The sequence below is a fragment of the Tympanuchus pallidicinctus genome, unplaced genomic scaffold (assembly GCF_026119805.1).
Source record: "Tympanuchus pallidicinctus isolate F22 unplaced genomic scaffold, pur_lepc_1.0 scaffold3, whole genome shotgun sequence".
Classification (NCBI taxonomy): domain Eukaryota; kingdom Metazoa; phylum Chordata; class Aves; order Galliformes; family Phasianidae; genus Tympanuchus; species Tympanuchus pallidicinctus.
Window position 1 is genome coordinate 29681166 of NW_026294747.1, and position 16002 is coordinate 29697167.

At 40.5% G+C, this 16002-nt stretch overlaps 1 protein-coding gene across 2 annotated transcripts in view; it reads left to right on the plus strand.

Moving 5' to 3' along the window:
* The first annotated feature begins 8185 nt into the window (after window positions 1-8185).
* The window catches only part of LOC128085997 (formin), a 125258-nt gene continuing 117441 nt past the window's right edge, over window positions 8186-16002 (plus strand). The window contains exons 1-2 of one of the 2 annotated variants that reach the window (XM_052694065.1): window positions 8186-10230; window positions 12291-12408. In XM_052694065.1, coding sequence (XP_052550025.1) covers window positions 8848-10230; window positions 12291-12408 — 1501 coding nt within the window. In that variant the 5' untranslated portion in view covers window positions 8186-8847. The remainder of the gene's footprint in view (window positions 10231-12290; window positions 12409-16002) is intronic. The other variant, XM_052694066.1, reaches the window with a different exon arrangement.

The window sequence follows — 16002 nt, forward strand, 5'->3', positions numbered from 1 at the left end:
GATCAACAGGAATTCATTGCATTTGAGTCTGGAATTGAATGTGAGTAGCACTAAATATTGGATTTCAACAAGCATTTTTATATATGTTTCTGATCTGCATTTATTTCTGATGTGTCTAAAGCCATGCTCCAAAATATGAGATGGATAGAAAAGTTTTGAATGCAGTACAGCTTTCCAGGTGATTTCTGATTCCATGTGTCTATATGTGGCTAAGTCCTGAGAGCAATATATACGAAAATATATAAATTATATGAATAGATTAAGATACGTGACATGTGATTACTGAAATCATGATGGGCATTTTGTTTTAATTGGTTATTTTCCTGGAAGTGGATTGGAGGAGCTTGCAGATGACCAGGATTATTTGAGTCAGTAAGCAGTGAATGTGAGTGCACATGTGCATGCATGTGTACAGCTCAGGAGTGCTTGGAGCTGTGCTGTTAGTTTTAAAATTTCTGTTTTGGGGAAGCTGAGCTGGCACTGGAATCAGACTAGTCATAAATTTGTCAGGAAAAGTTTATAAACTTACTGAGAAGCTTCACATGCCACCCTGAGTGGGAACAGAATGCAGTGGAAGAGGAAAGAACCAAATCAAGTGTGCTCTTGTAGCCTGTAAGGCCAACAGTATCTGAGTTACATAAAGAAGAGGGGTGGTCAGCAGGGAGAGGGAGCTGATTGTCACTGCTTGTTCTGCCTTTGTAAGGCCTCATCTGGTACTATGTCCAGCCATGAGGACCCCAGTACAAGAGGGCTGTGGAGCTGCTGGAAAAGGTACAGAAGAGGACCACAAAGATGATCAAAGGTCTGAAGCATCTCCAAAGAAGAAAGGTTGAGGAAGTTGGGCTTGTTTAGTACTGAGAAGAGAAGGCTCCAAGGAGACCATATTGCTGCCTTCCAGTACTTAAGGGGAGCTTAAAGGCAGGAGGGAAACTGACTTTTTACATGTTGTGATGGTGATAGAACTGTCAATGGTTTGTGCGCTGATTTGGCTTGGTTCTGTGAGTAGTAGGGCAGAGGGACCTGTGGAGGAAGTTCTTCTTACGGAGGGTGGTGACACACAGGAACAAGTTGCCCAAGGATGTTGTGGGTGCCCCATCCCTGGAGGCATTCGAGGGCAGGCTGGATGAGGCTCTGGGCAGCCTGGTCTGGTGGTTGGCGACCCTGCACGTAGCGGGGGGGTTGAAACTGGACAATCATGGTGGTCACCCAGGCCATTCTATGATTCCATGATTCTATGATCTTGTGTGTGGCGATCCTGCCAATGGCAGGGATGGTGGAACTCAATGATCTTTAAGGTCCTCTTCAACCTAAGCCATTCTATGATAAAGGTTAAAAAGACTGAAAGACAACACTGTGAAGGCAGTACCTTTGTGGTTTGTGTGAAGAAACAGTGACAATTTGTGCAATAGTGACATCTATTGGTGTAAATACCAGAACTGACACAGAATCTGACACATTTAAAATATTTGTCATGATGATTGTTCCTGTTCTCTTGCGATTGCCATAAAATTGACTTGGTGTCCTAACCTTCAACTCCTAAAATAATTTAATGATGTTGTTGTACCATGGAAGTACAGGATTATCCTTGCAATAAAACATTGAGATGAAAGCAAGTAACTGGATTGAAAAGAACCTATGCAAATTGCTATTGCTAGTACAAATGCACATTACAACATGAAGAATCTAACCCATGATGACATTTCATCTGTATTTATCAAGTCCTCCCATACAGAAGAAGTACTTAATCAAAAGCCATTTAAGTACAATAATTTGAGTAAAGTAACACATCTAAGATCAATAAGCAGTTTGCTTCCATTTTCCTTTATTCAATCAGCATTTTCTGTCTAGAAATCTTATTAAATGTGTCATAGAAAATGGAATTATTTCACTACCTGAACAAGGAAAAATATTTATTCATACTCAGAACAGCAATCTCCATATCTCTTAAAAAGATAATAGGCAATAAGTGATCCACAGAAAATTTTATCCTGCAGCTCACTCCCTGTGACTCCTCCTTGAAAATCTGTCAAGACAGAACTTGGGGCTGAATTACTTGCAGAGCTCTAGGGTATCTGTACCTATTCTTCTGCTACAAGTCCAGGTCTGTTAATAATAAAGCATTAGAAATGGAATTGCCAGAAGAACGATGATGAGAAAGCTGCTACTGGTGCTGCCATCAGAATCTATTTGGACTTGCAGAATCTGGTGCTGCCATCAGAATCTATTTGGACTGGTACATGCAACCTATGAGGAAAATCAGCAAACCACTCTCAATGATATTTGTAAAGTCACTACAGAGATGTGAAGTCTGTGTTGACTGTAAAAAGGCAACAACACATCCATTTTTCAGAAGAGTAGCAAGCAACTAAGGGAATTACTGATTTGTCAGCCTTATCTCTGTGCCAGGGAAGATCATGAAGCAAATTCTCCTGTAAGATATGCTTAAACATATGGGAGAGAGGGAAGTGATACAAGACAACCAGCTTGGCTTCACCAAGAGCAAGTCCTTCCTGACCAACGTAGTGGTGTAACTGCAGCAGTGAAAAAAGGATGAGCCATCTTTGATGTCATCTGTCTAGAATTCAGAACAATGTTTCCCTGTAACATCCTTCTCTCTAAATTGCAAATATATGGATTTGATAAGTGGACTGTGATAGATGAGGAAACGGTTGAAAGATAGTTCCCAGAGAGTGAAGTGATGAGTGTTGTCTCTCAGGAGTCTGTACTTAAGCAGATGCTCTTTAATATCTTCATCAGTGACACTGGTGGTTGGATCAAGTGCGCTCTCAGCAAATTTGTGGGTGACATCTAGCTGTGTGGTGCTGTTGACATGAACTGGGAATTTCAGCTTGGAGAAGAGGTCCCTAGGGAGACCAGAGAGCAGCCTTTCAGTATGTACAGGGGAGCTATAAAAAAGAAGGGAACAGGCTGTTTGGCAGGGTCTTTTGTGATAAGACAGGGGGAAATGGTCTCAAAATACAAGAGAGGAGATTTAGACTGGATATAAGGAAGAAGTGTTTCACGTTAAGAACAGTAAAGCACTGGAACGTTTTGCCTAGGGGGCTGGTGGCTGCCCATCCTTGGAGACACTCAAGGTCAGGCTGGATGGGGCCCTGAGGAGCCTGATCTGACTGTAGCTGTCCTTGTTCATTGCAGGGATGTTGGAGGGTTTAAGGGTTCCTTCTAATGCAGACAATTCCATGAAATAAGCTTCATGAATTGCTCTGGTGATAGCAGTCTGTTCCCAGATGCTGTCTTTTCTGTGCTCCTCAGACTGAACAGCATGACAGCTGTGGTCAGAGAATGTGTCCAAAATGCAACTCCAAAGCAAAACAAAAAACATTTCCAAGGAATACTGACTGAATTGGACCTATTCATTTCCTCACAATCACACTAATTCATGTGATCTATGGCCTGTCTTTGCTATTTGAAGAAAAAATTTAACATGATTGATGAAAATTTAGATATTGCTGTTTTGAAATGTGATTATGTTACTTAAAATGACAAAGTTAAAAACAAAGCTGCTTTGCCTTGTTCTGCCTTACAAGAGCAGCCTTGTATAGAAATACATTATACGGTTATATGCATATATAGAATCATAAAAATATCCAGGAAAAGATTTTCAAAACAGCCAAGTCCAAGCATCAACTTGACTTATCGTGTTCCATCACTAAACAGTGTCCCTTAGTGTCATGTACATGCTATCTTAAACGCCAACAGGGATGGGGATTCCTCTACTTCCCCAGACAGTTTCCTTGTGTTATTGAGAAGATGCCTCTGTTTTTATTAGCTGGAAGGAGGAAGATAAAGTAGATCAGGAATAAGATTGTGAATGAATTCTGCTCTAACAGGAAAATGTGCAGTGTGAATCAGTAGTCTGCATTAGTTTTTAAGATCTTAATTTCAGCATGCTGGATTCTCATTTGCTGTCTAGAATACAGAAGATAAGGAACCAACACAAAAATGAAACTCCACCCTCTACTTCATACAGAATTTCATCTCACATGAAAAGACACTTCAATGAGGCATACATCTGGGGCTCAAATAAGTATTAATAGATAGCAGTTGCTCAAAAATTTCTGGTAAATCTTTTGACGTGACTGTGGATTTTACTTTATTAAGTTTTTATTTTAAGCTTTAAACTATTAAGTCATGCTGTAGATGGAGTTTAAAAGGCCTGTTGCAAATGAAAAGAGGAGGAGAATAGAGCAACCTAGAAAAGAAATGCAGGAGTGCAAAAGACTGAAAATTCAACTCTGTTCTTCTTACACAAAATGCCAGTCTTTGTGTTATTGTGCACAAAGATCCTTCTCAGTTTACAGTTATCCTGTTCCCTATCTTTGTTACTTTGTATGTCCATTTCAACCTCAAGATCAACCAATGCATTCTTTGCTATGAGCCCTGCCTCAGAGCTTTCAATGATTTCTCACATGGTGGGATTTTCTGCTTCACTGTTCTGTATATTTAATGATATTATACAGACTATTTCAAAATAGTAAATTCTTTCTTACAGTACCCTTTTGTTTTACAACTACTTAACAGTTATGATCTTTCTGGTTACCTAAAATAGTCAATATCTCAGTGTGAAACACAGTTTTGATGAAGATATTAAAAACCACATTCCATGTTTTCAGTGCCCCCTCCACCCCAACATGCCTGATGTCTGCTCATACTTTTAGTATCATATAATGTTGAGTTTTGGTAAGAATTACCATATCTATGCATCTATTGTTAAGTCTAAAATCAATTACTTATACAATGCTTGCTCCAAAAGTAATTCCTCTTGTTTTATTATGTTGGCCCACAACATCAGAGGTGGATGTTGGTGTGGTAGTTGAACATTCCCATCAATATTCTATTTTGTTGCTGTGTGACAGATGGCAGCAGAGGGGCAGTGGGCAACAATGATGCCTGGTATTGAAGTGCATGTGAAGCAAAGGTGTGGGACTGAATTTGCTTGCTGAATGTTTATGAAGGCCAAAAAGTGGCTGTGAGCACAGTGTGATGGTGAGTGGTGCATTTCAGCAATGGTGACTGCAGTGTGAAAGACAAGCCATGTTTCAGATGGCCATGCAGATTTTTGAGTGCAATAATTTGAGTATTCAAAGCAATTATAATATCAGTACTTAAATTTCCAGTACTGCAGGAAGATTGCTCATATATTGGCTTACTGTATGTCAAACAAAAACAAACCTGAAAACAAGTAGATGCTCTTCTTATGTTAGAGCATTTGAAGAGCTAAACTACTAAGTATAATATGAGATAAACAGTTTCAGAGGCAGTGGGAAGAGTTGGAGATCTTTATCAATCAGCAGAGTAGATGTTTAGCTGGGGATGGTGCATGGAGCAGGACTGGATCAGCTGAGTTCAGACCAGCTCTAACTCCTGGAGCTACTGCCACAACTGGCTGCCTCCATGTGGCTCTTCAGCCTGACACAATCAGTGCCTATTTCATGTCTATGATGCTTTAAACAAACAAACAAACTAATTTTGTTTCCAGCCCCTTTCTCTTAAAAATTCATGGTAAGTTTTGTTTTCCATACAGTTTAGCTATTTCTATGTCTCTATGCCTTGTTTGTTTTTCTTTATTTTGCTGTGATCTGAAAATGCAATCTAGATAGATATGCTGTCAGGAAGCATTGAGCCCTGCTGTGTAATGATAGGAATGATTAGTTGTATTTCTGTCTTACTGTCTGTCCTCTTCAAAGAAATGTTAAAGCTCTCAGGCACTTCAAGAATAGCGCTGGGGCTTGCTGTGTGTCTGTGATGAAATGTAGGTCAGAAAGGGTGTGGGTTATTAAATGTTCTTTAAACTGAAAGGAATGATTGTCCTTTTGCGTAATTAATGCATTAACTGCCCTCAGTGTTGCTGTGGCAGGCTCTAGGGGCTTTTCAGAGACAGCAAAGTGCTGTTGGTTTTGTTAAACAAAGAATCTTGTATCATTACCATAAATTATTTCTTTTTCTAAAGATTGGAAATTTTGTTTCATCCTTCAGATGCAGCATTAAAGTCTGTTCAGAGAGACATTCCTGAGGAGATCTACCCAATGTTAAAACACTTTTGCCTGGGGAGTGTTCCTTGGCTCAGTCCCATTTCCATATGGAAGTCATCATCCCTTCTTATGTAAAAATATTAAGGGCATGTAGAGATATATACTGTTTAGCCAGGGATGTTCTATTGATACCTGTGTGTTCTTCATTGGTTATATCCATATCCAGTCCCCGTGCTGGGGCTGTCCAGTGGGGTAATTGTCAGCTTGGGAGAAATGACATTACAGTATTTTTCTTTATTTGAGGTTGGGGTTTATAAGTCATGTTCTGAACTGGAGGTTCTGCCTTAGTGTCCAGTTTCGATAATTTCCCTAGCAGCAGATGTATAGATGAATCCTTCACTACTTCCTAACGTTAGAAATCTTGAACTTTTCAATTCCTGAAGTTTGCTATCAAGAGAACGTACAAACAAGAGTACAAATAAAACAGTCTGATTTTCTTCAAGTTTGAATTATTGCCCTTGTTGATATAAGGCATATTTCTACTTCTGGACTTCTAATTATTCTGTGTTCACCTCTGAGTTTCCTAGCATATCAGCAGGAAGCATAATTTTGGCCTGACTCTCGAAGAACCATTCTTTTCACTACTGAATTGATCTTTGTCTCGTAAATTTTGTTGGGAAATTGTTTAAATACAAAGCATGGTTTTCCTGCTTTTAAGTCCCGTTTTAAATTGAGTTGATCATATATTTTTAAATTCAGAATAGATAGTAAAGGAAATGTTTTAGCATAATCTAGTGAGTATGCTACCATGAAGTTTCTGATGTAGCTGTATTCCTGGTTGGTGACCTACCAAACTGTTTTCGAAAAAATGCAATTTACAGTTTATTCATCATAAGTTAACCTTACCCCAAATAAATAAATACAGAAATAAGCAAAGCTTACCCACAGAGTAATCTGTGAGAAACTCACGCCAGTGTGAAGGGAGCTTCCTACCACTTGTCTTACTAACCTTGGATTCTATGAGTATCTTGGCACAGGGAGTGATAAAGACTCTTTCATTCCATAGAACATCCTTGTAAGATGGTTATCTATATTAAGACTAGCAAGCCATGACTCTTACAGGGTTGTTCCCATCCTTGGCACTTGATGATAAAGAGTACTGAAGAAGCGAGTCCAGAGCTTACTGCAGGAAATGGCCAATAGTAAAGAGAATATATTGCTCTATGGTTAAATCACAAATGAAGGTGGGAGTGATTCCAGTACTTTTTGTTTAGAGGTATGAATGCAATCACATAATCGAAAGAGTGTCAGTAGACTTTGCCTACGCCCTTTGTGTTACAATCTGAGTTTAGGGAAACTTGTTTCCTGCAGTACAGACCTTTTGCTGTTGACATTATGATGACTTTTTATAGTATATGCGAAAGACAAACATGTCTTTCATACCAAACCTGTTGGTATACTTAGTTGTTGCTCGGTGTCTGTGATGTTCAGTTTTTCAGTGAATATTTTTCTGTAATTTGGCACAAGAGTGCCAGGTACAGTCAACTTTCTGAGAAAACCTGCTTCCAGCACGCTGCTGTATGAGGTCCATCATTGCAGCTAAACAGCCCAATGCAGGATGACCTTCAAACCTGGCTGCAAAAAAAGTGATTGTCTTTGAATTTCTGAGATGCTGCTGTGGAAACAGAAGTGAAGTAACTTCTTTAACATAAGGGTATTAGAAAATTGCAAAGCTGCAAGAATTTCTAGTCTCTCCAACTCCAAAAATAAGGAAAGGAACAAAAGTGAAGACTTTTGACTGGAACCTGACCCAACTGTAAATGACTTTGTGACTTTCAAAGGTGCTTAAGAATATTTTGTACTTTCATACGTTAAGCAAAAATGCATATATTCCGTAGACGTTTTCTCTTGAAGTTCAACTACATGGACTAAGTAAAAACAATCTGACACGGAACTGGGGTGGCACTAGGCAGATGCACGGCACCGGGCGCTGTGTGGCAGCGCTGGGTTGTTGCTGCCGGAGCCGCTGACCTGTACCCGCGCTGGCTTGCTGCCCGCACGCAGCTCGCGGCGCTGGGCGCGGTGCCGGCGCTCGGTGCCACCTGCCCGCGGTTCCCGGACGGCTCCGGTAACACGAAACCAGTCCTGCTGGGTGTTGTTCGTGGCCCTGCAGGCTGAAGTCTGCATTCCAAATGCGACCTGCTGCACAGCGGGAGGGAGTCTCTCCTTTTCCTCCCTTGCTCCGTTTCGAGGTGCTCGCTCGGGCCAGCCGAGACCCGAGAGCACCGCACAGCATTTGCAGTGAGAACTTCAGAATTCACACCTCGGGTTTTCACTTGACTGGCTTTCCGGGATGATGGCTTTATCACGGAAGAGCCTTATCCATGCGGAAGGCCCATGCAGAGGAGTGCTCGGGGAGCTCCCCGCCGCAGGTTCCCGGCCCGCGTCCTGCTACGAGGAAGTGGCGCGCCGCCGCTGCGCGCTGCCCCGGCTGGGAGCCGCGTTTATATAGCCGCGCTGCGAGTAGGAAGTCGGGCAGCCAGTAGGATTGCGGGAGAGGGAGCAGAGCCACTGGTTGCGCTTCCAGCCGGGATCGGCGCGCCGGCACAGCCGCTGTGACAAAAAGCCCTTTGTGCGAGGGACTGAGCGCCGGAGAGCTTGCCGCGTCCTTCCCTATTTCCTACCGGAGCCCGGGCAGCCGATGGGCGGTGGCGCGAGAAGCAGGAAGCAGCGGGAGCGCGGCCCGGCCGCTGCCTGCCCTCCCCGGGCCCGGCCCGCCGACGCGCAGCGCTGCGTGCGGTGAGCGCCGGTCCCCAGCGCCCGCACGGAGCTGGAGCCGCGCCCCGCGCCCAGCATGGAAGGAGGAAACGCGGGGTGCAGCCGGCAGCTTCCCGAGCGGACGGGTCCCGCGGAGAGTGAACCGGACGTCTTCACCACTTTTGCGGTCAGAGCGTTTTTTGGACTTACAGCCAAGTTGGAATCGGTAACTCCCAAAGAAGAAGAAGCAGTGCTTAAAGCGTTTCAACCTTTGCACACCAATGTCAACACTCTGGCTAACAATCGGTATGAGAGGAATGATAATGATGGTGTTGACGACTCAGAAAACCAGCACGGCGCAGGCTGTACCAGTGACCAGGGTGACCCGATGTCTGGTAGCCGTGCTGAACTGGAGCCGGAGCCGGCAGGACAGAATGAAATACTTCTTCCCCGTTTAAGGTCTGTACAGACTTCTTTGTCTGAATCTGACAACGATGCTATTCTCGTACAAGGTACTTTGGTTCACACAACAAGTGACACGGAATCAGATGGTGAGAGTAAGGACCCAGATGCTGATGAAACCAACACAAGCAAATGTGGGCTAAACAATGCTGCTTTGTCTGCTGTGGCTTTGGACGGTAACAATCAAAGTAAGGAAGAGTCAGATTCAGAAGGGTACAGACACAGCGATGACACTGTGGGTAGAGAAGACACTGAGTTATACCCACCAATTTCTCAGTGGTTTCCCAGAGAGCTGGACAGCGTTCTGGAGTGTGATTCCAGTGGCAAAGACAGAACGTTAATGGATGAGCAGTTCAGTTCCTTGCTTGCTACAGGGGAATGCCCTCCAGAAATTCCAGGTGAGGATCAAAGGCCTTCAGTTGATAATGCATCTCTCCATAAAACAGCACTGGCTGAAAAAAGTTTCCAGCTGCCTGCTTTTTTTAGTGGCCTACGTGTGAGGAAAAAGGGACTAAACACAGAGGATGGGGAAACTATTACAGAAATTAAGCCAAGGGAGAATGATTTAGCTCTGCTTAAATTACGACAGCCTGTTAAGAAATCCAACATTACATCAGGTTTGACCACAAAAAAGAAATCATCTGAACCTAAAGCAAGTCCTACTTTCCTGGAGCAGCTCTCTCACCTGTTAAACATAGACGTCTCCAAGAATGATGAGAGAACCCAAGATTCTGGTGCAGGGTTTGGGGAGACTGAGGACAGTGATGAAGGCCCAGAGAACAAAGCCTCTGGCAAAACAGAGCCACTGTTTCTCTCTGAGGAAATAAAATCAAGCCCTGCTGAATCTGCACTGGACGTCTTTAAAGCTTTATTCACACGACCTCCCAAAAAAGAGACAACGGCAGATCCTTCAGAGCTGGAAGCCATCAAACGCAAAATGAGAAATGAGAAAGAGTCCTTGAAAGCTGTATTTGAAAGGTCAAAATCTAAACCTGGCGACGGACCATCAGACAAATCTGTAGGTTGGCTTATTTTTTCTTCCTAAATCTGGAAGTAGATAGATATAAAATATTTTGATTTTTAAAATTAGTGGTGGGGACTTAAGGTCAAAGTGTAGAAAAGTCTTCTAAAAGGCAAAGTCTTCTACTTTTGAGACAGTCTCAGGTTTTGGATTCCAAGCTGAAGAAATCTTGGGGCAAATTTTTCAAAATTGTTGATCATCTGCAGTTCTAGCAGAACTTAGAACTGATAATCACGGTTTGTAAATAAAAATCAGAAAATAAACACAAGTTTTTCATTTTAAAAGATCATTACAAAGCAGTTTTCCATATGCTAAGTAGTGTTTAAAGTCAGTTTTGTATTACAAATATTTAATGTAATGTACTTACTGGTCTCTCAATCTCGCTCTGTTTTCTTTTTTCAGTTTGATTGGCTTTTGTTTTTTAATTTTTACAACTAATATTTCATTTAACCTTTAGGAATAATTCTAGGGTAAGAACTGATACAATAACTTACAGGTTAATTCAGTTTAATTTGTCCAAGATGTAGAACTTAAAAGAATTTATTTCTTATTTACATATGTACCTGGCTTTCCATATATTGATAAGAATTTAATCTTATCAGAGTGTGACTGAGGGTGTCCAATTAGACCACTTGAGTTATGGTTTAATACAATCATTTGCAAGGTGATTGTTTGTATGTGCCTGGATATTTACTAATGTTTAAGAAATGAAAAAAAATTGTGTATATGTGCACAATGATAAATGAGCTTGAGTGCAATTGAGACTTGGATGAGCAGCCATCACTTTCCCAAACCTAAAACTCTTTCAGCTTCTCCTTTGCAGTTGCAATCAGTTCAGAAGCGTGCTGTAGGCTAACAGGGAAATTTACCCAAATGATTAAATTTGCAGGGTTGGACCCTAAGCCTGATAAGTTAATTTGCTGTGCTGGTTGCACTCTCTTAAAATTTTTATTCTTACACATAATTAAAACATTCATAAAAATGACTGACACCTGAGCAGACTGATAATACCAGTTTTAAGTAAATTACCTATGGGGAGGAGAAAAGAGGCACTCATGGGCCACGGCATGTATGGCAATTACAGTGCATGCATGCCCTTCCCACCTCTGGGCTGCTGGTTCCTCCTTACACCATTCTCTGGCTGTGCTGGCGTAAGCGTCTGTGTGGCTTGCAGCAAGCCAGGTCGGGAGGGAGGAGGCACAGCCGTCAGCATGAGTGGCTCGAATGTCAGCTCTCAGCTGGCCTAGTACAAGCTAGGCCAGTTTTCCCTGGGCAAAGCCGAGGTAGAAGGGTCTTGCCCTGCCTTTTTCCATGTCTAAATGAGCATTTTATGGGGCCACTTTCATACAGCGTTCTACTGTTGCTGCAGTTGTGTCTACACGATGACTCATGTGTTGTAGATCAGATTACAGAAATGCTAGGTTGAAAAAAAGACCGCTAAACAGTTCTTGTTTTGCTTGTTTATTGTTAATGTTTCCCACTTAAATGGAAAATTTCACCATTCCAATTGACAGCACAGTGCTTTTACCAGCTGCAGCAGCAATTTGATGTGGCAGCATTATGTGGTATGTGGACTGAGCAAGCTGCTGTGGGTGGGGCAGGAATTTCTCAAACCAGCTCTGCTTCCAGAAATCGTATCATCAAACAATGTCTCAGGTGAATTCCACCAATGTTCACTTGTAAGAGGAGTGAGGATGAGGCCTGGCTTTTTGCTCTGAAAAAAAAAAAAAAATGTATATCTTCCTACATATATATACATATGTATATATAGGAAGAAAAACAAGTGTTTCTCACATCTTCGGTTCTTCAAAGCATAGGCAGCTTTCTGTGCCGCTGTAAACAGTTTCAACAGAATCATTGTACGTCACATGCATTAAGATATCTTCCTCCTCAAAATTATTTTTCTACATTTTTCTGTACTGGTTTCTTTGTGTCCTGCTCGAGCACTGTTTGAATGATGAGCTTTTTTGAGTTGAGTATATACGTAGAGCCAGATATCTGCTTTGAAACAACTGATACTGCCTACTTTAATTTTTTTTCTTTCATAATTTCAACAGCCTGATCTGAGTCCCTCAGAGCAAGATGACAAGACTCCAGGGAGACTCCAGACTGTCTGGCCACCACCGAAGGCAAATCATGAAGAAGTAAAAGTAGGATTAAAGTACACAGAAGCAGGTAAAACAAAGAGGTGAAGCATTCACAGAAATGAGTTTCTGACACTTTAAATGTTGTTTAAGATAGAGACAGTGATAATCACAGTATTTTCTTATCTGGAAAAAACACACCTTGCTGTTTACTGTTACTTGTTAAGCACCTGACTTTTAAAATGCAAAATGGATAGATGTGTTGACATCTAAATTCTTGCCCTTTTAAGTTTCACAAGGAAATAAGTGCTTTTTGGTACAATGGGTTATCCATTTGTAGTGGGATTCTGTTCAAACAAGCGACAGAATACTGAAGGAAAGGAGACCTGTCGTCTGTGTTCATTGGCAAGGGCAATGACCTGCCTCAAACACTGCCTCAGAAGAATTAAGTAGAATTTAAAACTAAGCTTTCATACTATCTTGCTGTGAGAAAGTGTTCATGTTGATATTATGTGGTTCTTTCCAGTTCCAGTGGATATCCATTTGCCTTTGTACTAGGAGAATGAATATATAGGCATAGGAGATCTACTCCTTCATATTGTTCAGTGTATTACTTTTTTTTCTTTCTTTCCTCAGCCCTTTCTACCTTAATTTGTTTTTTTTTTTTTTTTTTTTTTTTTTTTTTTTTCTTCTGTGTGTTTTTAAACTTTGAATGCATGATTGTAGATGTTGTTGAAAGGAACTGTGTTGTTCTAATATTGGCAGAATTGGATTTACATTGCTTCTGTCAGTCTGGGATGTGTGTTTGTCATTAGATAGTCAGGGCAAGTTTTCTGTAATGATACGGGTATTCAGCTGCACTGCAGTCTCTTTCTGTTAAGCTTACGTTCTTATAACAGGCTGTGTACTTGCTGTATTTAATTTTCCACAAATAAATATTTTTTTTTCTGCTAATGACTATAATTATCTGTAGCAAAAACACATGGCTGAAAGAAAGAAAAGAAACTGAATTAACAAAAGCTCCAAATTCTACTACTTGTAGAGAATTTAGGTCATGCTTTCCTGAAATTTGAATAGAAAGGGCAGACTGGCTCAGAGCCCATGTAAATTGTTACTCTTTTGTTTCGGTGTTATTTTGGGTGGCAGTGTCATCAACATGGTGACGATTAATTTGCTAAGTCAAGTTTTTATACAGACCAGATTCTTTAGTTCATTAGTCACCCCAGCGTCTGGCAGATGGATGGATCTGTATGAAAACAAATCGCTGGTGATTCAGAGGATGAGACAGAAGTGGTGCTTTTAATGGAAACAGGCAAAGACTGTTTTTTAGAAGTGCAGCAGACTTAAAGGTGTTAGCACGTTCGTAGTTCAACTCTGATAACATTCATGGATATTCAGAAAGCAGTCATGGAAGCAGGGATTTTGACATGTGGGGCAGCTACACCGGTCTGCTTTACTGAGAACCAGGGGGAATGTTATGGACAGGAGTGTTTATATGTGGTCTCCTGCAGGTGAAGGATGGTACTGTTCATGAGAGTAATGCAGATATAATTATAACAAGAGTTTATATTCAAGTTCTCTCATATCTCTAGTTGTTTGTTCATTTAATGAAAGTATCAGTTCAGGATTGTTTCTAATCTCAGTCTCTCCAACAGAGATTGGTGTCTGCAGAGAACGTTTATGTACTGACATTTCCCCTTACACCCCTTCCCATGTAAAGTTGCCTCCCAGCTACCAGTACCTGAGGAAATCTGTTGTCAACAAAATAGAATTCTTAATAATCTATTGTGAAGCAGGTTATTGATGATCATTATGCTTAAACTGGATTTGTCCCATAACCTGAAACCCATTTCTGACCAACAGTGCCTTGTTCCTACAGTTCTGATGAAATGGAAAGTTCTTGACTTTTAAGTCAAGTTCAGAAATTATCTACGGCAGGGATCTTTCTGATTTCAGTCTGCCCCCGGTGGTTTTCCTGAGCAGATGATTATTAGTAGCATAGAGCAAACTAAAATTACTTAACAATTTAGTTGAAGCTACCAAAAGAATAGAAAAAAATATGAAATATTTTATATAGATTCATATTGGAACCTACATTACAAACAATAACAGTATGTAGAATTATTAGGTAAGTTCATTTAACACAGCTTTCTTTTTTTCTTTCAATCATGTCCAAGGAGAAATCTGTAGACATATGCCCCAGTATTTATAACAGGGTACAAGAATACGTACTTTTTTTATGAGGTAGTATAGCTTTTTTCATTTGTTATGAGAAGTGGTGTTTAAAGTAAAAGTGCTTGAAAACTTGCAAGCTGGAACATTGCGATCTTTCTTACAATTCTCTTCTCAGTTATTGTTTTTCTTCCATCACAGTGAAATATGACAGGAAGGCAGAGATATTGAGAGAGAATTACTAGCTTTTTGATCTCTCATCTCCTTGCCATGCTTTTCCTCGTTATTCTTGCTGCCTAGTAAAAGCAAGAAATTCAGGCTTAGTTTGGCCTATGCAGCAGACATCCCAGTGACTCACAGCAGCTTGGAGGAGCAGCAAATTCCCTACTGAGGCTTGGAGTCTGGCTTAGTGTGTGAGAAACCAATTGAACAGAAAATGGATGTAACAAGGAACACATGTATGGGACTGACTGGGCCTGTTAGGAACATGACAACTGGAAGAAGTTAGTGTACAAGTAAAAGTCCTCACCAGCTGTTTTTCCTGCCTTTGATAACATTTTGTGTAGTCATTGTATCATTACCCTGGACATCTAAAAATTACCAGTAAATATCTCTAAATCTTGAGTTGCAAATTTTGAATTAAAAAAAAAAGATGATACTACAAGATTTTGGCACATATTATGTTTTCTTAACCATTAATTCCTCTGTTTCCATAATGCAATTCAATGCATTGTACTGTACCTTCATAGTTAAAACAAACTGTTTCTGTGGGTCTCTAGAGAAACTGGAATTTCTTTGAAATGTATCAGTCTAAAAATTCAGTAAGCCTGTAGTAAATCAAAATATTTATATCCTAGAAGACTGAAACTGTAATATTTTAACTTATAGTTATAAATTTATTTATTTTTTCCATGAAAATCTTTCCTATGTTTTCAAAGACATTTCTGTGCGTATTTCTCTGGTCCTAAAATTCTGTTCTTCAGTTTTCATTAAAACTTCTTTTTCTTTTCCTCCATAGTTTTTCGAGTTATTTCTTCCATTGCTTATGCATTAAATCTAACAAAAGTGTGAATATGTCAGCTATTAAATAAGGTGAGATCACCTAGTCGGATAGAGAAGACAAACTCATACCTATACTGAGTGGAGTCATAGAATAATATTGGATCACATAGAATCCACTACAGTGGATCTCATCTACTCCCTCAGGCTAGATCAGAGCTTGCAGCCTACCGTATCTAAGAAGGGGAGTTTAGAAATGAATGCTATTGCCTTTAAAATTGTTTAATTTGCAACAAATTACAAATGAAATACAAAATAATGGCAGAGGTACCAAGTTTTACATATGTTGAAACCTTGGGTTCTGTATGCTCCGGATTTCTAGCAAGAAAATTCATTTTATGATCTGTTTATATATGTCATAAAGAAAGGCATAACAATCTGAATGAAGAGATCAGAGATAAGAATGTGACTTCATATCCATGTTTAACATAGGATTAAGTTCGTCTCTACAACA